Source organism: Malaclemys terrapin, chromosome 11 (assembly GCF_027887155.1).
Source record: "Malaclemys terrapin pileata isolate rMalTer1 chromosome 11, rMalTer1.hap1, whole genome shotgun sequence".
Classification (NCBI taxonomy): Eukaryota; Metazoa; Chordata; order Testudines; family Emydidae; genus Malaclemys; species Malaclemys terrapin.
Genome location: NC_071515.1, coordinates 3120669 through 3145896, shown reverse-complemented (window position 1 = coordinate 3145896; position 25228 = coordinate 3120669). Strand labels below are relative to the sequence as shown.

General features: G+C 45.3%; 1 protein-coding gene across 1 annotated transcript in view; it reads left to right on the top strand.

Moving 5' to 3' along the window:
* The window catches only part of PCBP3 (poly(rC) binding protein 3), a 111248-nt gene extending 97013 nt beyond the window's left edge, over positions 1 to 14235 (top strand). The window contains exons 13-14 of the mRNA XM_054044196.1: positions 10721 to 10890; positions 14072 to 14235. Coding sequence (XP_053900171.1) covers positions 10721 to 10890; positions 14072 to 14108 — 207 coding nt within the window. The 3' untranslated portion in view covers positions 14109 to 14235. The remainder of the gene's footprint in view (positions 1 to 10720; positions 10891 to 14071) is intronic.
* The last annotated feature ends 10993 nt before the right edge of the window (positions 14236 to 25228 follow it).

Here is a 25228-nt window from a genome sequence, read left to right as displayed (position 1 = left end):
GGCACATGAAATTCAGTGTTGATAAGTGCATAGGTCTAGACAGTATTTGGTCCTGCCATGCGGGCAGGGGACTGGACTCGATGACCTCTCGAGGTCCCTTCCAGTCCTATAATCTATGAATAGTAATGCACATTGGAAAACATAATCCCAACTATACATATAAAATGATGGGGTCTAAATTAGCTGTTACCACTCAAGAAAAAGATCTTGAAGTCACTGTTGATCGTTCTCTGAAAACATCCACTCAGTGTGCAGTGGCAGTCAAAAAAACCTAACAGAACGTTAGGTTCCATTAGGAAAGGGATAGATAAGTCAGATAATATATAATGCCACTATATAAATCTATGGTGCACCCATACCTTGAATATTGCATGCAGTTCTGGTCACACCATCTCAAAAAGGATACATTAGAAATGGAAAAGGTACAGAGAAGAGCAACAAAATGATTTAGGGGTATGGAACAGCTTCCCTATAAGGGGAGATAAACCATCTGAGTCTTTTTAATCTTAGAAAAGAGACAACTAAGGAGGGATATGGTCAAAGTCTACAAAATTGTGAATGGTAGGGCGGAAGTGAACAGGGAAATGTTATTTACCTCTTCACATAACACACAAATTAAATTAATAGGCAGAGGGATTAACACTAACATAAGGCAGTACTTCACACAACGCACAGTCAACCTGTGGAGCTAGTTGTCAGGGGATGTTGTGAAGGCCAAATAACTGGGTTAAAAAAAGAACTGGATAAGTTCCTGGAGGATGGGTCCATCGATGGCTATTAGCCAAGATGGTCTGGGACGCAACCCCATGCTCTGAGTGTCCCTAAACTTCCGACGGCCAGAAGCTGGAACTGGATTACAGGGAATAGATCACCAAATAATTTCCTATTTTGTTCATTCCCTCTGAAGCACCTGGCATTGGCCACTGTCAGAAGACAGGCTACTGGGCTAGATGGACCCAATATGGCCGTTCTTATGTTCTTAGAAAAATCCTCTTGGGAAATTAGGTGCTTTCCTGTGCCTTGATTCCCAAAGGTTCAGATAGTTGGGTCGTCTCGGTATTGGAAACGTGAATGTAGAGATTGTTAAAGCATTTTTGTGAAGATTGGAGCAACTATTTGCAGAAGGATCTAGTCTCTGATAAATTATTGCTCTCTGTGAAGGCGATGTACAAACTACTATATAGTACTTCAATGACTTGGGACTTGCAATCGCTGGAAACTAAACTTGTTCTCACACAGCTTTTGTCAGACATTGACAGCCTGCTGAATCTCTACAGCTGCTTTCTCCTCCAGTATGCTAAAATATCTTTTTTTTTTTACCTCTTGGTGTCCAAAATAATTTTGACCAAGAAAATAGAGAAGTCTGTTTGGAAAGCTTTCAAATCCCTTAATTTATCTTCACCCGGAGAAAAAGGGCTCACATGCCCTTCCATAGCGTAAGGCAAATAGCCTAACAACTCTTTTTAGCAGATGTTGAATAGCTTTCCTTGTATTACAGAAGAAATCAGTGCCAGAAGTCAAGGGATCCATGCCCTAGGGTTTGGAAATTCTGTTTGACTAATGATAATTCAATACACTCATGGGCACTCCTTGTCAGTTGTGTTAGGCAGGGTGGGGAGAGTCAAGGAAGTGCAAGGGAGCGAAGTATTTTCTTTGATCCTAGAAGAAGGTTAATTTCAGAACTGCTCTGCTTATCAAAACATTATTTTAAAATCAAAACAAAATCCCCAAATCAGGAGGCTTCCATCTCAATTTGATTCTTTTCAGGTGAAAAACAGGAAATCTTGAGTTGTGGCAGAACAGAGAGTCCAGAAGCAGTCAACAAACATTCCCCATCACCTCCTGGGTTTTTGCAAAAGCGATTAATATACCAGACCTGAATGAAAGAAACACCATTGTCCTTGGTGCTTTATGGCTAGCTGATAACTGTTCTAATATGAAAGCAAGCTACACTTTGCAGCCACATATGCAAAAGACCTCTTTCATGCACACTTCAACTTCACAAGCTTAAAATATCAGCCCTGAAACTTGGTCTCTAAATTAGGGTTCTTTGTTCCTGTAGCACATGTAGATGAGGCCAATCCTGCATTTCTTTTGGATATGTAGCATCCGTCTCCAGTCAGGAGGGAGACAGAACCTTCAAGGGTCTTGACAAATATCCTGGAGGAGCAGAACACCTTTAAGGTATTCCTGAGGGACACCAAAACCATCACTTGAGCCCCAGCAGATAAATCTCCATTTCCAGTTTGGGAAGTTTCATCACCAATAGTTCAGATATAGGGAAATTATCACAGGAATTGTAGACGTTCATATGGTGAACATCTGGTGAACAAAACCATGCCTATAAAACAGATAACACAATGGCAGTCTAAGCAAACTGGGCAGTGCAAGACACAAGACCTACCTCACAGGGATGATTCATAACTGTTGTTAATATTTGCATCATTCATAGATTCCAAGGCCAGAAGGGACTGTTATTATCATCTAGTCTGACCTCGTGTATAGCACAGGCCAGAGAATTTCCCCAATTCCTCGGACAGACCTTTGAGAAAAACAGTCAATCTTGATTTTAAAATGGCCTGTGACTGAGAATCCACCACGATCCTCGGTAAGATGTTCCAATGGTTAATTAGCCTCACAGTCAAAACTTTATGCTTTATTTGCAGTCTGAATTTGTCTGGCTTCAGCTTCCAGCCATTGGATCGTGTTAGACCTTTTCTCTGCTAGATTGAAGAGCCCATTATTAAATATTTTCCCCCATGTAGATACGTGTAGACCGTGATCAAGTCACCCCTTAACCTTCTCTTTGTTAAGCTAAATAGATTGAGCTCCTGGAATTTGTCACTAAAAGGAATGTTTCTTAAATTTACATCATTCTTGTGGCGCTTCTCTGAATCCTCTCCAATTTATCATCATCCTTGTTGAATTGTGGACACCAGCACTGGACACAGTATGGCAGCGGTGGTCGCACCAGTGCCAATACAGAGGTAAAGTATCCTCTCTATATCTACTCGAGATTCCCTTGTTTATGCATCCAAGGATTGCATTAGTCCCTTTGGCCACAGCATCACATTGGAAGCTCATGTCCAGCTGATTATCTACCATGACCCCCATATCCTTTTCAGAGTCTCTGCTTCCCAGGATCGTCTCCCATCCTGTAACTGTGTCCTACATTCTTTGTTCCCAGATGTACACATTGACATTTAGCCATATTAAAACACATAGTGTTTGCTTGTGCCCAGCTTACCAAGCGATCCAGATCGCTCTGTGTCAGTGACCTGTCCTCTTCGTTATTTACCCCTCCCCCAATCTTTGTGTCATCTGCAAACTTTATCAGTGATGATTCTATGTTTTCTTCCAGTTGTTTGATAAAGAGGGTAAATAGCACAGGGCCAAGAACTGATCTGTGTGGTATCCCACCGGAAACAGACCCGCTCAATGACTATTTCTCATTTATAGTGACCAGCTTTTAAATCCATTTAATGCATACCATATTAGTTTTATACCAATCAAAATGTCATGTGATACCAAGCCAAATGCCTGACAGAAGCCAGAATATCTTACATTAACACTATTACCTTTATCAACCAAACTTGTAATCTCATAAGAAAAGATATGAGGTTAGTCTGACAGGATCTATTTTCCATAAAACCATGTTGATTTGCATTAATTACAGTCTCCTCCTTTAATTCTTTATTAACCAAGTCCCATATCAGCCACTCCATTATCTCTCACACAATTGATGTCAGGCTGACAGGCCTATAATTACCTGGACCACCCCATTCACCCTTTTTAAATATTGGCACGACATTAGCTTTCTTCCAGTCTTCTGGTGATCCAAGACTTATTGAAAATCAATATCAATGGTCCAGCAGCTCCTTGGCCAGCTCTGTTAAAACTCATGGGTGCAAGTTATATGTACCTGCTGATTTAAAAATGTCTAACTTTAGTAGTTCTGTTTAACATCCTCCAGGGATACTAATGGAATGGAAAGAGTGTTATCATCACCATATGATCAGACTTTATAATCTGTTTTTTCTCCAAATAAGGAACAGAAATATTGATTGAACCTCTGCCTTATCTGCATTACTACTGACAATTCTACCATTTCCATCTGGTAAAGGACCAATACCATTGTTAGGATTCTTTTTGTTCCTATTTGAAAAACTCTTTCTTATTGGCCTGAACTATGCTGGCCATAGACTTTTCCTTGTGTTCCTTTGCTTCCCTTAGGAGTTGTAGAAAATTTATAACTGCTGATTTATATTCATTACTATCAAGTTCCCCTTTCTTCCATTTGTTATATATTATTTTTTTAATTTTTTATAGCTGCCTTCACTTCTCCTCTAAACTAGGTCATTTTTTTTTACCCAGCACAGTCTTCCTTCTCAGTTGTGGGATTGGGCCTTTTGGGGGTATGTAGTAAGATGTTCTCCAGTAATGCTTGGAGATTAGCAGATTCATAGATTTTTATTTTAAGGCCAGAGAGGACTGTCAGGATCACCAAGTCTGAGCTCCTGTGTAACACAGGCCAGAGAAAGTCACCCTGTGATTCCTGCATAAGACCTAGTAGCTTGTGGTTGATCTAGAACAGATCCTTTAGAGAGACATCCAATCTCAATTTAAATACTTCAAATGATGGACAATGCATCACATCCATTGGTACATTGTTCCAGTGGCAATTACCCTCACTGTTGAAAAGTATTCCCTTGTCCCTAGTCTGAATTGGTTTCCAGCCATTGTTATGCCTTCGTCTCTTAGTAGATTAAAGAGCCCTCTATGGTCAGATCCTTCTCCTCATGGATGTACTTATATTCTCTTGGATGAACGAAATAGATTGAGCTCCTTTAGTCACTCACGATAAGGCAGCTTTTCCAGACCTCACATCATTCTTGTATTCTTTCTGAACCATTTCTAATTGGTCAACATTCTTTCTGAAGTGTGGACACCAGAACTGGACACAATATCCAGTAATAGTCTCAACTGCGTACTGCTGTCCGATGGTCTTCTGCTTATACATCTTAGAATCATGTTTGCCCTTTTTGCAGCATCACACAGGTTTTCCACATCAGCAGGTTTTCCACCAGGACCCCATGTCCTTTTCAGAGTCTCTGCATTCCAGGATATGGTGCCCCATCCTGTTAGATGAATGATGTTGTATGAAGTGATGTTATAATTATCTCTATGGTTGGCTCCTAGTGTTCCGAGCTAAGAAGCATTTCGTTGGTGGAGGAGCCTCCTGTGAGATTTTAAAGAGGAATTCTAGTGACCTAATGTTCTCTGTGCCACCTTCTCTCACCGGGATAACTCTGTTCACCTTCTTCACTTACCCCCACTTCATATTGCTCCATTGGTAATGCTAGTATTATGTACTATAGGGCCACAGAAGAGGAAGGAGACATAACATAGGTTACCAGTGAGGATTCCCTTTCCTAATCATCCCCCCTCAGCAGCCATTCTCCTCCACTTACTGAGGAGTCGGCAATAAGAGGAAATCTGCACTGTAATAGAAGCGGCATTCGTATACTAAATCTAATTGCAAAGTGGAGCAAATCATTGTAAGATCTATTACCGTGTCTTCAATGTGATAAAAGAAGAATAAACATTCTTCTAAGAAGCTGTCACCAGTTATACAGATTGTGACAGAGGGAGCACAGCTGCCATTTGAATGAACTACAGAATTTCAAGGCAAATTTCTTGAAAGTGAACTTAAATTTGCATGCCCAAATAGAATGTGCACACACAAATGAGACTGACATACATCGAATCAAGGAGTTAGACAGCTAATTGATTGTACACACAAATCCTGTTGGCTCTTGCAAATACTATAATTTGCACACACAATTGACAGGGAGTCAGGGAGAAAGTAACATAAAAGGCTTACTGATACAGGGGCCCGGCCTCGGGTGGAAGGGGCGGGGCCTAGGTGGAAGGGGTGGGGTTTGGGGTCAACCTCCTCTGGCCAGCCCTTCTGCACTAGCTGGCCCGCGCCGCCCAGGGCTCCGGTGGCGATTTTAAATCGCTGGGCCCCGGGGCAGCTGCCCCTTTTGCCCCCCTCCCCCTTTGGTGGCCCTGTGGGAGAGGGAGGGGCAAAAGGGGCAGCGCTTTAACATCAGCTGTGTACGGGCCTGTACCGGCAGCCACTTCTTACTGGTACGCCGTACCGGCCCATACCGGACCACTTTCACCTCTGTAGGGAGTGCAAATCTTAGAGGCCCTTGTTGGGCCCATTCGGAAAATTGAGGCTTAAAAATTGGTATAAGGTAAAATCTGATTTCTTAATCTTTAAGATAAGCGTATTTTTAAACAGATACTGTTTCCCTATAACAACTTTGTTGTCTACTTTGACCCCAAGTCAGCAAAGGACGGAAGCTCAAGCTTAACTTAAGTCCTGTTGAAAGCAGTGAAGCTAGGTCAGTTTACACCAGCTGAGGCTCTAGCCCCATATTTCTTGAGAATTGTAGTGGAGAGTCTATTGGGTTGCTCAGTGTCATAGGCTGTTTCTGATCCCCATACAGATAGAGCGAGAGCGAGAGAGAGGAATTGGGGCAGGGGGGTAGGAGTAATTATTGAGAACTACTGAAAATGTGTCACCTCACCTCCTGATGGGACACTTGTCCTAAGGAGCCTCCTGAGGAGGGGAAAGGACTCCAGTGGTAAGTGACCTACCTGTTTTCTTCTAATTGTATGACTCCGCTGAGCAGTTTCAGCTTGGCTGGGTATGGAGGGACGCTGTGAGTGGATAAAATCCAGGAGCTCCGTTCAATTCTAATTTCAGGTCCTAACTGGAATGAGGTGGGAGAACTTTGTTCCTCCATTAGTTGATCAAGACTCATTTTACCAAGTATACACACTATTGACATCTTCAGCACAATTATCAGTGTTGGTCCTGAAGAGGTTCAGGGGTTGAACGTGCTTTGAGCAAATACTCCTGGACTGAGAACTGATAACATTTAGAACAGCAGCATACCCACGCAGTAACAGGGGACTTCTCTTACCTCTGAACTTACTGGACTCCACACCTGAGGCAATTGACTCTGAATTTGACTACAAATTTCCAATAGGAAAAAATGTGGGTGGTGTTAGTGAGAAATGTATTAGTGCCATTCAGCTGGAAATGAGCCAGACCCTGCACTCCCAGGTGACTATGAGGGGAATATTTGCAGTTTTCTTCAAATACTGCAAATTCCAAGCTGCATCATAACACATCGAAGCTTTGTGTTCATAACTTTGTGACTGACCTGGTAGTTGCATCCAGTCCTGGATTCTTTATACAGGACTAGATCAAAATGCCAGAGTGGGGTTATATTGTAAGGAAAATCCTTGCATTCTGTGGAAAGCCGTGCAACCTATACCTCAACTGCTGATCTCAGTGAACCACCTGCAGGCTAGAATTAACTTTGCTGTCAATGAATGATTCAGTGTTTGCATTCAGAGTTCGGGTGGAGCTGAGACAGTGAAATACTATACCAGCACTTCAGCTTTAAAAAGTGTTCAGTCCTCATGGTTGTAAGGTTAACTTTCGAAATATGAATATTAGGGCCGTCTGTTAATCACAGTTAACTCACGTAATTAACTCAAAAAAATTAATCGCATCATTAAACAATAGAATACCAATTGAAATTTATTAAATCTTTTTAGATTTTTTCTACATTTTCAAATAGATTGATTTCAATTACAGCACAGAATACAAAGTGTACAGTGCTCACTTTATATTATTATTTGCACTGTAAAAATGATAAAAGAAATAGTATTTTTCAATTCATCTCATACAAGTACTGTAGTGCAATCACTTTATCATGAAAGTGCAACTTACAAATGTAGAATTGTTTTTGGTTATGTAACTGCACTCAAAAATGGAACAATGTAAAACTTTACAGCCTACACGTCCACTCAGTCCTACTTCTTGTTCAGCCAATCACTTAGACAAACAAGTTTGTTTACGTTTACAGGAGATAATGCTGCCCGCTTCTTGTTTACAATGTCACCTGAAAGTGAGAACAGGTATTGGCATGGCACTTTTGTAGCCGGCATTGCAAGGTATTTATGTGCCAGATATGTTAAACATTTGTATGCCTCTTCATGATCACCATTCCAGAGGACATGCTTCCATGCTGATAATGCTCAATTAAATTTGTGACTGAACTCCTTGGGGGAAAATTGTATGTCTTCTGCTCTGTTTTACCTGCATTCTGCCATATATTTCATGTTATAGCAGTCTCGGATGATGACCCAGTACATGTTTGTTTCAAGAACTTTCACTGCAGATTTGACAAAAGGCAAAGAAGATACCAATGTGAGATTTCTAAAAACAGCTACAGCACTCACTCCAAGGTTTAAGAATCTGATGTGCTGTCCAAAATCTGAGAGGGACGAGGTGTGGAGCATGCTTTCAGAAGTCTTAAAAGAGCAACACTCCAATGCAGAAACTACAGAAACCGAACCACCAAAAAAGAAAATCAGCCATCTGCTGGTGGCATCTGACTCAGATTATGAAAATGAACATGTGTCTATATGTACTGCTTTGGATCGTTATCAAGCAGAATCTGTCATCAGCATAGACACATCTTCTGGAATGGTGGTTGATGCATGAAGAGATATGAATCTTTAGCGCATCTGGCACATAAATATCTTGCAACGCCGGCTACAACAGTGCCATGGGAATGCCTGTTCTCACTTTCCGGGGACATTGTAAACAAGAAGCGGACAGCATTATCGCTTGCAAATTGTAATCAAACTTGTTTGTCTGAACAATTGGCTGAACAAGAAGTAGGACTGAGTGGACTTGTAGGCTCTAAAGTTTTACATTGTTTTATTTTTGAGTGCAGTTTTTTTGTACATAATTCTACATTTCTAAGTTCAACTTTCATGATAAAGAGATTGCACTACAGTACTTGAATTAGGTGAATTGAAAAATACAATTTCTTTTCATTTTTTACAGTGCAAATATTTGCAATCAAAAATAAATATAAAGTGAGCACTGTACAATTTGTATCCTGTGTTGTAATTGAAATCAATATATTTGAAAATGTAGAAAACATCCAAAATGATTTACATAAATGGTATTCTATTATTGTTTAAAAGTGTGATTAATCGCAATTAATGTTTTTAATCGCTTGAGAGCTCTAATGAATATACACAGTGTTGTCCTGTGAAATCTACAGGTAGGCTACAGCAGTCACTTTACCAGGTGTGAACAATGCCTAGTTAGCTCAATGATGCATTAGCTCTGAAGCCCAATGAGGCCATTAACTGTTTCTGCTACAATGTTCAGCACTGAAACAATGAAATTCAGGTACTGCAGGAATGTGAGCAGAGCTTCAGTAAAGTGTCACCATTTTGAGTTTCCTAATCTTGCCCTCTGTCTGTTTCTCATGTCATTCACCAAGTCTGAGGGAATGCCATTGATGAAAGGCAGAAAAACTGAATATTTAATGTGACCAGGTCACTGCAAATCTCCTTGGCATACCTCACCACCACTTCTCAGGCCCAAAGTTAGTTAGCTCTCTTTGATTGCTTCGAACACAGTGGTGCAGCTCTGGAGATAGACACGCTTTCCTTACTTCTGTACCTTAAAGTAACCACTCTGGCAGTGTTTTGATTTTCTTGAAAAATAACCCAGCAACATTCAGAAATCCTCCTCTCACTTTCCTGGTTCTCAGTTTTCCCCCTCATTTTGTTTATCTATTCTTTCCTCTTACTGTTGATAAATTTCTCCCTTGGGGGCCTATGCAAAGGAAGTTTGTGATCTCACTGCTGTCATAAGTAGACTGGTATTCCTTCTGTAAACACCTAACCGTTGAGGGCAGTCTGATGTGAGACATTATCAAGTGCATGGGAATGGAGACCTGACCGACCTTCTCATCCCTATAGCTGACCTTTCCAGAAAAGGGCTGAGGAACTGTGTGAAGCATATGTCTGTAATGTATCTTCTCTGGGAATAGAGAATGTCAGGCTCTAGTGCTGTCAACCTGCTATCTTTCACTAGCACAAAAATAAATACCGCCACCTTCTCTCTGACATTCACCTTTGTGAGCTCAGGCCACTTCAGACCTGTTTAGATCGAGACCTCTAGGATCTGCTTATCATGGGATTGACTCAATGTGGAGAGGCAGACTGACCCAGGAAGGTGTCAGGGACAGGAGAGACCCGTTCATGCTGATTCGAAGGGTAGCTACTCTCATTAAAAGAAAGTGAAGGAGAAGGCAGAAGCAGATGATGTCTTTGGTGATTTGGCAGAAGTTCAGTAACCCATCATTTTAAACTCCGTAACTCTCCCACACATTAAAATCACAATGCAGATAGATAGCCTTTCACCTCTGGTACGTTCCAACCAGCTGAGGACACCACTGAAAATGAGTTTGGTGACTTAGTGCTATATGTCTGTATCTTAGCCCTCAGCACTAGTTGGCATAATCACAGTACAACTAGCAGTCTCTGCTCAAAAGAACCAAAGGACTGAAATAGCACCAGGCTATTGCAGGTCGGGATGAACTCACAATGGCAGAGCTTTGGGCAGGAAATTGCTCATATTACCTATGGCTTAAACCAGTGCTTTTAGTCTCTTGCCTTCATGAGCATTAAAGTCACTCACATCCTTTAGCAGACATGATGAGTTGTCTGACAACCCCTATGAACCTCACCGTGTGATCATGCTTGCATCCTGCAAGTTCCTGCCTCAGGATCTGCTTTAAGAAATTCCCTCCATACTTTTTTCTAGCTAATAGGCTGCATAATCGGACGCCAAGGGACCAAAATCAATGAAATTCGACAGATGTCTGGAGCGCAGATCAAAATCGCCAATGCCACAGAAGGCTCATCGGAACGTCAAATTACCATCACAGGAACCCCAGCTAACATCAGCCTTGCCCAGTACCTCATCAACGCCAGGTGAGATGTGCGAATCAAGGCCACATTCATCCACCGCAGTCTCATGACCTCCCTGTAAAGAGAGAGGCCAATAGAATAAGTCATACAAAACTCAGACAGTAACGTATACTCCAAGCATTACTTTCATGGGAGTGATTTCATTAGGTTTCAGGGCACTGCATGAAGTGAACACACTGGTGATTTTATTGTTTGATGATATTCAAAGTGAGTGGGAATATTATATCATCGATTTGGGCCTTTCTCCCAGGAAAACCTTCCTAATGACAACTCAGCCATTTTCTCAGTGTTAGAACTCAGGGCCACAGCTTATGTGTTGCTCTAGTTATGGGGCTGTTAACATCTCTATAGTTGTACCCTCATTGGCAGGAGTTTATAATTAGGGTGTAATATTATTTTCCCTCAAAAGCATGGCGAGTTCTCAGCCAGGGCGAGGGAAGTTATCTGTTTTGGGGGAGAGGGCGTAATTCGAAAACAGTTCATTTAGCCCCTTTGTCCACGTGACAAAAATATAAAGAACAACAAATGCTAAATGTTAAGTCCCAGGTGCCTCTTTTATGTGTTTCCAAGACTCAGAAATGTCTTCCTCTTTCAAACAAATTAGACCAATAAATAAAAAAAATGAAACCGCCTGTTTATTTTCTTGTAATAATAGCACACATGCGATACATTTGAGACCGAAGATTTCATGAAGATAATTAGTAGCTGAACTGATGGTGAATGTTCACTATTAACATTGACCCAAACTGGAGTCATAACAGTGTCTATGGTTCACTGGGGGGCAAGGATGCACTGAGCAAAGCCTAGTCGTGCAAACGTGAACGTGCAAGTATGGACCATTGAGTAAAACATGTTTTTTAAGAGGGCTGTAATTGGGTGTGGTTGGTTGAGTTTATCCCAGAGTGCAAGCTGTAACTGAGTCTCGAGGAGGAAAAGGGGAGGGGGCTGGATTTAGTCAGACTTTTTGTGTCTGCGTACAAATGCACAGGTGGCGAGAGTAGACCGGACCTCACAGGAAATGTGATAGTTTTCTATTTAGGAGCTCCTTGAACAATGCATCACATTAACATTAGAAAGGGACCAGTTGCAGAAGGAGTTCATACAGCTAGGTTAACTATCAAATCTTTCCACACAGGGCAGAGTCTGTATCATGCCAGCCAATCATGAGAGGTCATTGGGATTTTAGCATTTACCCGTCACATTTATTACCTTCTCCACCTGCCCCATCACACTGTCAGGATGAACCTGCAGTAAGAATGCCCCCCGAGAAGTGCTCTTCTCTTAGTAACTTCATGACTTTGGTGCTCATCCAGGCGAGGGACTGATCGCACTGGCTAGTTCAGGTATAGTGCAAGCAGGGTCTGTGGAGCATTCTTGCCATAATGGAGGCTGTGCCAACTAACCTCAGTTCTGACCTGTCCCAACCTCTGCCCTTCTGTCCTAAACCCTCCTTCCCACTCTGCTGTGCTGCAGCACCTGCATTCTGACCTGTAGCACCTCTGTTGGTCAAGTCCCAGGTCTCCCTTGAGCAGAGACTAGCACACTGCCTAAAGCCTCCTATGAAATGTCTGTCCTTCCCTAGCTGCAAAGCCACATTTGAAAACCATGTCTGAGTTGCTGGCATAGAACTTTCTTTTAACTTTAAGTGCCTCTTTAAACAAACTCTCCTTTCTTTGCAGGTGGGGCTGTTATTAATAATAACTATTAGGCAATCTGAATTCCAGCTGCAAATAGCACAGAGAAAGAGATGGAGTTGGGATGTAGCAAAATTGTTAATAAATCATTTTCTCCCAACTTTTTAAAATCTATGGCAATGTGAAAAGACCAAAAGGAAATGTAATATATAAACTCCTTTGTTATGATGCAGTTAGGGTTGCTACGAACACACTACACCTGGACACAAACTCACAAAAGCAAGGAAATGAAAAGTTAAGCCACTTAATGGATCTGTACATCACAGGACACATAGTGCAACCTTAATTCTGCCCCCTTCTTATGTCCTTCTACACACACTCTTTACCAGATTATTTCCCCCCCCAACACTAGTAGTTGTGGGTGGAGGTTTTTGGGCATGGTAGTTGTTTGTGTTGTGAGAGGGTAGTTTGGCAAAGGGTCATATGCAAAAGGGGGTGCTGGAAGGCTAGCATCCAGGGGGGCAGAGTTAAGGTTGTGGGGTCTGTGGTGTACAAGAGATATGATAGTGGCAAAGTACGCACCTCGGAGTAGAGGGTATGTACTGTTAGGTGGCTTAACTTTTCATCTCCATGTTGTTGTGGGCTTATGTCAAGTGTGCTGTGTGGGTAGCAACCCTTGCTGCTTCACAATGGAGTCGGTGTGCGTTCATTTCCAAGGTTTGTAATGGTTCATAGGTGTGGGGGATGCAGACCTTTGTGACAGTACAAGTGCAGCTGCTGAAGGAAAATATTTTATCTGTCAGCATCTGTGCATGAGTTCTCGTGCACTGTAGGATAATCACTGATAATTCCCGACAGGAAATGATTTTTGTGTGCCCAGCCAATCAGTCAGGCCTGGGTGATCTCAAGGTCCCTCCTCACCAACTAATCAGGCTTGCATGTGCCCAGGATCATATATATCAGGCTTGTATGCACAGTGCCATAAACTTCAATTCATTATGTGAATTATGTCGAAAAATCACCCTAGTCCAACCTCTCTCTCTTTTTTTTTGACCCCCCCCCCCACACACACACTGGACGAGATCTCAAGGGTCACCTTTCTACTGCACTTTGTGTAGATTGACCATCTTTTTTAAGAGATGTTGGTCAACAATGAAAGCAGGGGTGCCAAGGAAAGCAGCCATCTGGAGTCCCAGTTCAGAGACTTTCCACTAAAAGTTTATGGAAAGAAACCAAAGAGGCTACCTTGACATTTCAATGGGCATAAAACTAACCTTGTGGGAAATTTCACTGATTGGCCACCTGCTCTTGGAGACCAGCAGATATTATTGCTTCCAGTTTAGACCCATTTTAAAATGCAGTCTTGACTGAGGTGTCACTCCCAGGCTGGTGAATGAACACTTTAGCTGGCAGGTTGCACTTGCAGAAAGGGAAGAGTGAGTAGGAGACAGCGGAAAAGAGGACTTGTGAGTATGCCACAAAATCTTCATTTTCTTTTCTAATCCTGCTGTTTGTTTTTATCTCTCCCCTTTCCCCTTTGTCTATTCTAGGCTGACGTCTGAGGTCACTGGAATGGGCGCACTCTAATTTCTACCCATCATCCTTCATTCTGCATCACCTGACCCTCTCGAGCCAATGACACTTCACCTGGCTTGTACAATCTGTATTTTTACTGCCTTCCCATTTACCTCCATAGATACTTTTTCTTTACTAACACACACACACACACACACACACACACACACACACACACACACACACACACACACACACACACACACACACAGTTTCTTTATATATTCCATACTGTGCTCCTGATCTCTTTATTTATGGTCCCAGGCCTGTCCATGTTTTCAAAGTCCAGTGTTAATTACTTTGACTACCTTTTGGGGGGTTTCCATTGGTGAGACTTCAGAAGAAGGCTTGGTCTCTGGTGTCAGTTTAGCTTAGCTATTTTAATGTTTTATTTTGACATTTTAACAGCATTTACTGTAGTGTATGATTTATGATGCCAGCTAGAGCTGTGCTTGCTTTGAAATACTCTGCTCACAATTATCCCATTGAAATGTCCATTTTTCATTTTGCTTGTCCCGGCTCACCTTTTAAACCTCGAATCCATGTCCAGAGAATGTGGCATGGTTTACCCCATGTAATTTTGGAAGCAGGATGTGCAGGAGCCAATGAATACACCCATGAGTCCCCATTGGTTCCCCCACACAATATATTCTTTCCAACATGGCAGGGTCCAAACAAGCCCTTTTTATTACTAACGAAAGAAGAAAAAAAAATCCAGTCTTATTTTTTAACTCAGAAGTAATTGGGAGTGGGGTGGGTGGGGGATATAGTGATATCCAATTCAAAGCCACAGGGACCTCTACAAGTATTCTTAAGACAATAGCCCATAGTGAATTTTGGACTTAGCTCAGGAAGCTCAAAGCTCTGTGAGCCTGCTGTGTTTGCCATTGTTTGTATTCAATAAATATCTGTGCAGCTCTGCTACCAACGAGCTCTGACTTCTGACTCTGTTTTTCTCCCCGGGTTCCCCGGATGAGCTTCTGGGCTAATCCTGGGCTTTTCATCCCCTTCCGCTCTTTCCATTGTGTCTGAAAAATCTGGGATCGTCCACAAAACCTTCTGATCTGTTTTGTTTACAGATCCCCATTGATTGATGCATTGCTTGAGAGGTTTTGAATTCCCCAATGCTTTTTATAAACGGAAGGTATTCCTGTTGCAAAATGATTCCATTTCTCCCTAAGATTAATTTACCTCTTGTAATATGAAAAAACCCATACATCTCCAGCCCACTTTTCTGGACAAATCTGCCATGGGTGGGTCCTGGGTTCTTACCTATTGTTCTTCAGGTCCAGCCCTCAGGGCCACCCAGAGGATTCAGGGAGCCTGGGCCCCCGCTGCCGAATTGCCGCCGAAGACCCGGCACTTCGGCGGTAGGTTCCAGGGCGGAAGGACCCCCCCACCACGGGTCTTCGGGGAACTTCGGCTGTGGGTCCTGGAGCGGAAGGACCCCCCGCCACTGAATTGCCGCTGAAGACCCGGAGCGGAAGAAGCTCCGGGAGCCTGGGCCCCACGAGAGTTTTCCGGGGCCCCTGGAGTGAGTGAAGGACCCCACTCCAGGGGCCCGAAAAACTCTCATGGGGGCCCCTGTGGGGCCCAGAGCCTGGGGCAAATTGCCCCACTTGCCTTCCCCCCCCCAGGCGGCCCTGCCAGCCCTGCTTTCTGCTTTCACAATTTTGTCTTTGTATCGCTATCCTATTTCCCATGTGGGGAAAATTATATATTTTCCATAAATAACAACTTTATACTTTACAAAATGTATAGCACATATTTAATATATTACATGTGTATAAAATACCAGGATAAAAACCAGCTACAATATCTCTGCAATTCATGTTTGCATTGTAACACATGGGAAATATATTACTTTTCCATATGAGCTCCTGCTCTTCCCCACTCTCTCTCTGTCTCTCACAAACGCACATCTATAAACACACACGTGCCAGGTTTCCTTTATTCTTCCTCAGGAACCGTGCTACTGGGCTAGCACCTACTGTTCAACCAGTCTGCTTGTAATGCTCCCGTCCGAGCTGAGCTTAGCGGGTGTGGTCAGCATTGCTCCTGATGCCACAAATGTGTTAGGCAGATGTGTCCATGTTTTCTCCTGTAGTGCTGCACACGGCACCCACTGCAATTTGATACGCTCAGTTGGGGAGGAATGCACATGTAGGTATTTCTGATTCTACAGCAGCTATAACACCTCATGGTCTAGCTATTTAAGCCACCGCTGTAGTCAGGTGTGTGTGTGCATGTGCTCTGCAGAGAGTGGCAGTTGCTAGAGGTATTCCTCCGACACATAACAGACACAGGTGCGATGCCTGTGGGTTGGTGAGGAGGTTCATGCCGGAGCTACACTCATTAGTTGAAGGGATGCAGTAGGTGCTTCTTCCAGCACTGGCCTCAATCTATGAGCAGGAAGAGGGTGGGGCAGTGGCCCAGCCCCTCCCATCACATCTCCATTTGGTGCACAGCACTGCTAGTACAGTAACATTACCTCACACCTTGTGCTGTGAGCAGGCAAGCAGCAGGATTCTGGCTGCCTCCTGGAAAAGTGTGCAAAACAGGCAGAGGTCCCTGCGCCTTCCCCCGTCCCTTGCACTGGAATCTATCCCATAAAAGAGTCTGAACCTCCGGGGCTAGATTCCCAAAGAAATGGCAGCACTGAGCATCACACCACCGAACTTTAGGGGGCCTCCAAACGCCCTGGGATTCACAAAGGCTGAGCTGAGCGCTTGGGCTCCCAGGTCACTGACCAGGGTGGGAGAGGCACCTTAGAATGGGATCCACAAAAGCCAGCGTGTGGACTCACCCAACCTGACTGGGAGATGCTGACGAGAGAAGGGTGTAATAGGCCCTGCCCCCTAAGGGAGACAGGCTGGTCTCAGAGAACCATTGGACCAAAGAGAGCGCCATCACGTGCGTGATGCCGTAGCCTGGTACTTAGAGCACTCACCTGGGAGATCCTGCCTGTTCCCAGTGACTTCGCTAGTTATTTATCCACACTTCTGCAGGCAAGACGGAAGGAGTCCCACATCAGAATACCCCATAGCCCACTGATGAGCACTCTCACCTGAGAGCTAGAAAACTCCTGTTCAAATCCCCTTGTCCCCTCAAGCAGAGCAGGGACTTGAACCAGGGTCTCCCCCATCTCAGGTGAGTACCCTAACCACTAGGCTAATGGTTATGAGGGTGAGCCTTCTCCTCCTACCCTTCAATGTAAGCTCACCTATAGGGCAAGCTCTGAGCCCACAGGCTGGATTGGGCTGCGCAGGCGAGTTAGACATGCCAGTTCATGCAGTGCTCTGGGACTCAGGCACCTGGACACCCGGCATGGGGCTGCTGCACGTGAGATCAGAGGCGCCTAGGATTTGTACTACAGAGATGTAGGTGCCGAGTGAGTGTGGGCACCGACAGGTTTGGTGGCAGCTGAGCAGGGTTTTGTGCACCTAAAGTGGCAGTTAAGCGCCTAAGTCCTTTTGTAACTCTAGCCTCAAGCGTTTTGAGTTCACTGAGGAATTTCAAGGCCAAATGTTTAAACGAGCATCAAACGCCTTCAAATGCATTGTTCCGTTCCCACCTTGCTGCCAGAGTGACTTGGTAGCCACGCCCGTTTGTATTTCCCTGGCTCCGTGCACATGATCCGGCACCCAAGCGCACTACAAAGCATCTCATTACATACAGGTAGCGGGGTGGCTGCGTGCTCCAAACAGGGCCAGCAGCCACATGACCAGGAGACAGTGATTGCAGGTCCATCTGTGCTGATATCTGGGCAAAAGAATCCATGAGTGCAGGCACCTGGGTGACAGCTGTCTCCTCATTTAAACACAGACCAAACACCTGTCGGGCGGGCTTTCCATTTCACTCCATAGCGCAAACCACATTTCGGTTGAATAGCTTAGCCGAAGACCGGCACCTCCAGTACCAGAACTCCTTGGAGCCTTCACATTTCTAACTGAGCTCGGCATTTGTATTGGGTCTTCTGATTTCAATGACAAGAAGTGCCTGTACATGAGCCCTAGGTGCCCTAACAACAAACCAACATATGGCCCATGGAAGAACCCAGCAGTGTTTCACACCAGCGTACACTAACACACCAGCCAGTAAGAAGAGCAGCAAAATATCCCCCATCACTTTGCACCCAGAACACCCTTCTCACCTCGGGTTTGAAACCATGCTCTGGAGGTCAGAGGTATGGGGAGAAAGTTCCAGAGCCAAGGGGTCTTTGTGGAGAAGGCCCCACCAGCAAACCTTTCTCCCAGCGACAAAGGCCATGGTGGTGCCCCTCCACTTGGCTGATCTCAGCGGCAGTAGTGTAGCATGGGGAGAGAGGGTTTTCTCCAGCTCCCAGGCTTTGTAGGTCAAAACCAGCACCATAAGCTCTGCCGAGAGACAACCGAGTGGCATTAATCAAGTATGTTAATTGCTAGGAATGGTTAGCTCATGTTGGTAGGAGCTTGACTAGCTTTTTGTGAGCCCCGAGAACGGCCCAGGGCCGCCCTGCAGGGCTGGCCTTACCATGAGGTGAACTCAGGTGCCAGACTCTGGGGGGTGCCACTAGGACCCAGAGTGTAGAAAATAGTGTCTGCTGCTGGTGCATCTGTATTCTCTCTGCTCTAGATGCACAGAGATGGTGGAGTGCTGGGCTGGAGGAAGGAGGGCACAAGAGACATCACAGGCAGGCAAGAGAAAAGGTGAGAGGGAATAACAGAAAGCAGCAGGAGCTGCAGGGAGAGAGAGGAGGAGGAGCCTCTTATGTACCTCTCCAGCACCCCCAGGAGCCTGGACTGGTTAACACCAGCTTCTCAGGGGGCTTCCTGTTTCCTGCTGCTTCCCTGAACCCCCTTGAGGAGAACAGGCAGTCAACTGAAGTAGTAGGAGCCAGTTAGGCCCTTAGGATGCTGATACCTTCCCTCACTCAGGCCCTGCTACCAGCCTGCTTATTTGTCCCCTTCAATTGAGTGTTGAGAGCCACTCTAGCTGGCACAGAACAGCAGTCATGAGTGAAAGAAGAAAATGCCCCTCTGGGGCAGCATTCAGAAAAAGAAAGCAAGCAAAAGAAGCTTTTCTATCTAAGCAGGAAGGAGCTCTCCTGAGATACACAGACACAAATGTTCACCGTGAGCCTTCCGGCCCCAGTGAGGATGTGAGTGGTGAGGAGATGCCTGATCTTCCAGTTAGTCAGAGTGCAATGACCTGGCAGCGACTGCAGCATCCATATCTCCATCTCAAAGGGATGTAACCCTGCACATTCCTGAAGAACAGTGTAGATCAGAGAAGAGTGTGGTAGAGGCACAAGAAACAGCTGCTGCTGAGTTTAGTTCCTTAAGTCTAGATGATCCAGGACTGTGGACCCACTTAAGAAGTAGTCTGAGGGACTTCCTTGTACTGCATGGGCCACAGCAGTGAAAAACTTCATGTTTCCCAAAGACAATAAAAATAGAAGTTTCCATCCAACACATTACTGGCGTGAAATCCCCAATGGTGAAAAAGTAGAGAGGCCATGGCTTATGTACTCAAAAACCCAGAATGCTGAATACTGTTTTTGTGGCAAACTCTTCCAGTCTAATGTTCCAGCCACATTGGGTTCTGCAGGAACAAAGGACTGGAAAAATCTGGCTAGAAATCTGGCATGTCATGAGAAGGCAGCAAATCACCAGAGAGCATTCCATAGGTGGAAAGAGCTTGAGATGAGACTAAGGTTAAAGGGCACCATAGATGATCAGCATCAAGAGAAGATTGCATCAGAGTCTCTTTATTGGCAAAATGTTCTCAAAAGGCTCATTGCCATTGTGAGAATGCTTGCTTCCCGAAACCTAGCTCTGCGTGGCACTTCAGATCAGCTGTATGTGCCAAACAATGGAAACTTCCTTAAAATTGTGGAGCTGATGGCTGAGTTTGATGCTGTACTCCAGGAGCATCTAAGAAGAGTCACCACCCAAGAAATGTACACACACCACTACCTTGGAAAAACAATCCAAAATGAGATCACACAGTTACTGGCAACAAAAGTCAAACAGAAGATTGTGGGAGATCTGAAGTCAGCAAGATATTACCCTGTTATTCTGGACTGCACACCTGACATCAGCCCTACAGAACAAATGACTTTACTGGTGCGTTTTGTAACAACAACAGAACCTAGTGAAAATGTCCCTGCAATGGTGACTGTCAGAGAGCATTTTCTAGAATTTATTGACATTGATGATACTCCAGGAGCTGGTATGACAAATGTGCTTCTTAAAAAGCTGGAAGATACGGGAATTGCGATAGCTGACAGGGCTATGATAATGGTGCCAACATGAGAGGAAAGACCAGAGGAAGTGCAGACACGGATCCGAGAGTTAAACCCTTGAGCTTTTTTTGTCCCATGCAGTTCTCATTCATCGAACTTGTTGGTCAGTGATGCAACATCAGCTTCTAGTGAGGCTGCTGAATTTTTCAATGCAATTCAAAGCATCTATGTATTTTTCTCTGCATCAACTCATCGATGGCAAATTTTGAAGCAACCTCTGGGAACATCCTCTTTGACATTGAAACCACTGGGTGCCACATGATGGGAAAGTCGAGTGGAGGCGATAAAGCCTATCAAACACCAGATTGGGAAGATAGATGATGCCATAGTTGCCATTATGGAGGATAATGCTATGACAGGATCTGTTTGTGGGAGAACAGTGGCAGAGGGAAATGGAATCACCAGAAACGTACATAACTTCAAATTTCTGTGTGGCTTAGTGTTGTGGCATGACCTACTGTTTGAAATAAATGTTGTAAGCAAGAGACTCCAAGGTGTTGACCTTGCTATATCTGGAGCAATGGAACAACTGGACAAAGCAAAGTCATACCTACAGCCTTACCGGTCAGATGAGGGATTTCAAAACGTTCTGAAGAGTGCACAGAAGCTGGCAGAGGAACTTCACACTGAAGCTATTTTCCCACCCATTCAAGAATACAAGAGTCACCGAAGAAGAAGACATTTTGATTGAGGCACGGGATAATCCCATAAGAGACCCCAAACAACAATTCAAAGTTTAATTCTTTAACCAGGTGCTAGATTGTGCAATACAGTCAGTTGAAGAACGTTTCATGCAGCTCAAGGAACACAGCAGTATATTTGGGATGTTGTATGATATTCCAAAACTCCTCACTATACCTGAAGAAGACCTACACCAGCAATGCAGGGCACTAGAGACAGTGTTGACACATGATGACATGTGCGATATTGATGCGAGTGATTTAGGTGATGAATTGAGAGACCTTTCAAGATACATTTCAGCAGGATCAACTCCAAAGGCTGTTCGGGAATATATGTGCAGAAATAAGATGACCACCCTCTTTCCAAATGCCTTTGCTGCTCTGTGCATACTTCTAACACTTCCTGTAACAGTTGCCAAGACCTTTCAAAGTTTTGACCCAAGCGAGGGGGCATGGGGGCATCATGTGAGCTCCCCACCTCTGGTGCCAAAATGTTGTGGGTCGGCCCTGCCACCCTGGAGGGAGAGAAGGAGGACCACTGCCTGATTCTCTGCCCCATCAGCAGCCATGCCCTGTCCTCATAGCTAACATGCCCCCTGCACCACAGGGTAAAGGAGGGCACAGGAACCAGCGATCCCAGCCCTGCTCTAGCTGGAGACTTGAGGGAGGCTTCTGCTGCATGAGAGGCACAAAGGGAATGAAATAGAGTCGAGAACCTGCCATAATATGAGTCAACAGTGTAACACTATTGCAAAAAAAGTGAACATCATTCTGGGATGTATTAACAGGAGTGTTGTAAGCAAGACACGAGAAGTAATTCTTCTGCTCTACTCCGCGCTGTTTAGGCCTCAACTCGAGTATTGTGTCCAGTTCTGGGCACCACATTTCAGGAAAGATGTGAACAAATTGGAGACAGTCCGGAAAAGAGCAACAAAAATGATGAAAGGCCTAGAAAACATGACCTATGAGGGAAGATTGAAAAAATTGGGTTTGTTTAGTCTGGAGAAGAGAAGACTGAGAGGGGACATGAGAACAGTTTTCAATTACATAACAGGTTGTTACGAGGGGGAAGGAGAAGAATTGTTCTTCTTAACCTCTGAGGATAGGAGACGTAGCAATGGGCTTAAATTGCAGCAAGGGAGGTTTAGGTTGGACATTAGGAAAATCTTCCTAACTGGAAGAGTGGTTAAGCATTTGCCTAGGGAGGTTGTGGAATCTCCATCATTGGGGATTTTTAAGAGCAGGTTGGACAAACACCTGTCAGGGATGGTCTAGATAATACTTAGTCCTGCCTTGAGTGCAGGGGACTGGACTAGATGACTTCACCAGGTCCCTTCCAGTTCTATGATTCTATAAAATATTGCTAGTGCCCCTTAGAGAGACAAGGCGGGGGAGGGGAGGGGAGGGGTCAGATCTTTCATTGGATCAGTTACTTTGATGAAACAGACAAGCTTTCCAGCTTACACAGAGTGAGCTCCGGGGGAGTAGGATGACCAGACAGCAAATGTGAAAAATCGGGACAGGGGGTGGAGGGTAATAGGAGCCTGTATAAGAAAAAACCCCAAAAATCAGGACTGTCCCTATAAAATTGGGACATCTGGTCACCCTATGGGGGAGCCCCCCCCCAGAAACACACTCACCTCGCAGCACTGTCACTGCACGTGCTAGGGCCCCTCTCAGGTCCAGGAAGCCCCCTCACCTCCCCTGGGATGGGTGCGAGGGAGCTCCCGGCTGCCATCACGTGTGCGCCTCCTCCCCTGCTGCTGCCCCTCATGGCAGCCTCACCAGGGGTGGGGGATGGGGCTGCCCCTTGCCCAGTGTGGGGCAGGAGCGGTGACTGTGGGTGGGGGGGGGCTGTGCTGGTGCAGGGCCCTGCCAGAAAAGGGAAGGGTCCGTCTGTCCGAGGCGGAAGGGCAGAGGCAGGGTTAGTCTGTCCTGGCATTAATGGTTGGGGGGTGCTAGGACCCTGTGGCGGCAGTTGATGCCAGGAGCCAGCAGAACAGAGCCCAGTGCGGAGCTGCAGGGGGAAGCCCCCCACTGCCCCAGGCAGGCCGGGACATTTGGAGAGCTTTCTACAGTCTCTGCCCTGTGCTCATTGGCTGTTTGCTCCAGGGCTCCCACTGGTGCTTCACTCAGCTTTACTCTGTACCTGCCCCCTTCCTCCTGCCCCGCCCCACCTCCTCGCCCCTTGTCTTTCCATGTAGCTAAACCCACCCCAAGTCAATACATCGGGGCACTAACATGCCGTTCACTGGTCACTCTGCTGGTGTGTTCTACCCGTCCCCCACCCTGCCTTCGGCTGGTCTAGTTCCACTGCCAGCTCCTCAGGGCAGGGGGCATCTGCTGTTTGCACAGTGCCCGGGGCCCCATCCTTAGCTGGGCCTCGGGCACTATCGCAATAGCCACGATTAACCACGCTAACGATGAATGTTAGGTGCTGTGGGTCTCTGCTCTGCTCACAGACTCTAGTAAAACAGCACTCCCGCTTCTTGGTTTTCCGCTCTTATCCTGGCTGTTTCTTTCACAGGACCACAATGGGTGTTAATCGCTCAGCTGCGACCAATGGAAGGAGGGTGTGCCAGTGTAGAGGGTCCGTACAAGGGCCCATGAAACATCAGAGCCCTCAGGGTGGCATTCATCCTTGTGCAGGACCCTGTTGGGGTTGATGTGGTGAACAGACCCTGTGTGGATCTGCACAGAGGCGGATTTCACCATCTATAGGGGGCTGGAGGACCCGGCAGACCCTCTGCACAGGGGTAAATGGCTGTAAGAAAGGCCAAGTCACCCAGATTTGACTGTTGTAGCAATGAGAAGGGGTGTGAAGCCCATCCAAACTGTACAGTCATAATGGGACAAATTCATCACAAAATAATGGTGTGGTATGGTTCTCCTTTGGAATTGACTGAGACCAGGGTTCCTATCTGGAAATGTTTGGCAGCCAGTAAATAATACCATTACCTAGACCTCAAAGTGCTTTACAAAGGAGGTCAATAGCATTGCCTCATTTCACAGATGGTGAAACTGAGGCACAGTGGAGGGGCATGACTGCACCTGGCAGGCCAATGACAGAGCCAGGAAAAGAACCCAGGTTTCTTGGGTTCCAGGCCATTGTGCGAGCCACTAGGCCACACTGCCGGTGCTTGCTAGCAAGCAAGCGAATGTCTGGTGTTAGCAGATGAGTATATGTCTGCTGATGTTTAGACATTTGCTATTCATACATTGCCAGATTTACAGAACTAGTGTAAGGTTGTGTATTTAGTTATTGTTATTATTGTTTGTATTGTGGGGCCTACGAGCCCCCTCCATGGACAGGAGCCCTTTGTGCTAGGTGCTGTATAAACAGAGCAAAAAGACGGTCCCTGCCTCCCAATAGCTTACCGGCTGGGTATAAGAGACAGCAGCTGGATACAGACAGATGAGGGAGCATAAGGAAATAATGAGATTTTGGACAATTTAAACAATTAGATTTTAAACTAGCCGCTATATGCTCTAGTATTATTATTATCAACTACAACTAAGAAGGCCACTTATTTGTTAAAACTGATCCAGGATAAAATACCTCATTTCCCCTTTAGTGAACCCAGCCCCTTTAGCGGCTATAAATGAATGCTCTGCTTCTGGGGACCTACCTTCAAAATCAACCCTTCACTGAAAACGGGGCTGGTGGCCTCATCCCACTGAGTGCCATACCAGAGACTCCTCAGCCAGTATGGTGGGCAGCCTCTGCTCACAAGAAGTCCAGGGCAGGACCAACGAGTGGGCGCTGCGGCGGGAGGTACGACAGCAGAAGCTTGCACAGTACCCATTTGCCCTGGGCCAGGGGCTAGACCAGAGCTATGAGACACTCACGTTCGTAGCCACCTAATGGACATACAAGTGGTAAACCAATAATAATATCATTTGGCTTATTTCGGGAGCCAAACATATGGTGTATTACGGCAGAGTCTTAGGTCTGGTCTACACTGGGAGGGGTGGGGGGTCGATGTAAGATATGCAACTTCAGCTACGGGAATAGCATAGCTGAAGTCGACGTATCTTATTTTGACTTACCTCGGGTCCTCACGGCGCAGGATCGACGGCCGCGGCTCCCCCGTCGACTCCGCTACCGCTGCTCCTCCTGGTGGAGTTCCAGAGTCGACGGGAGCGCGTTCGGGGATCGATATATC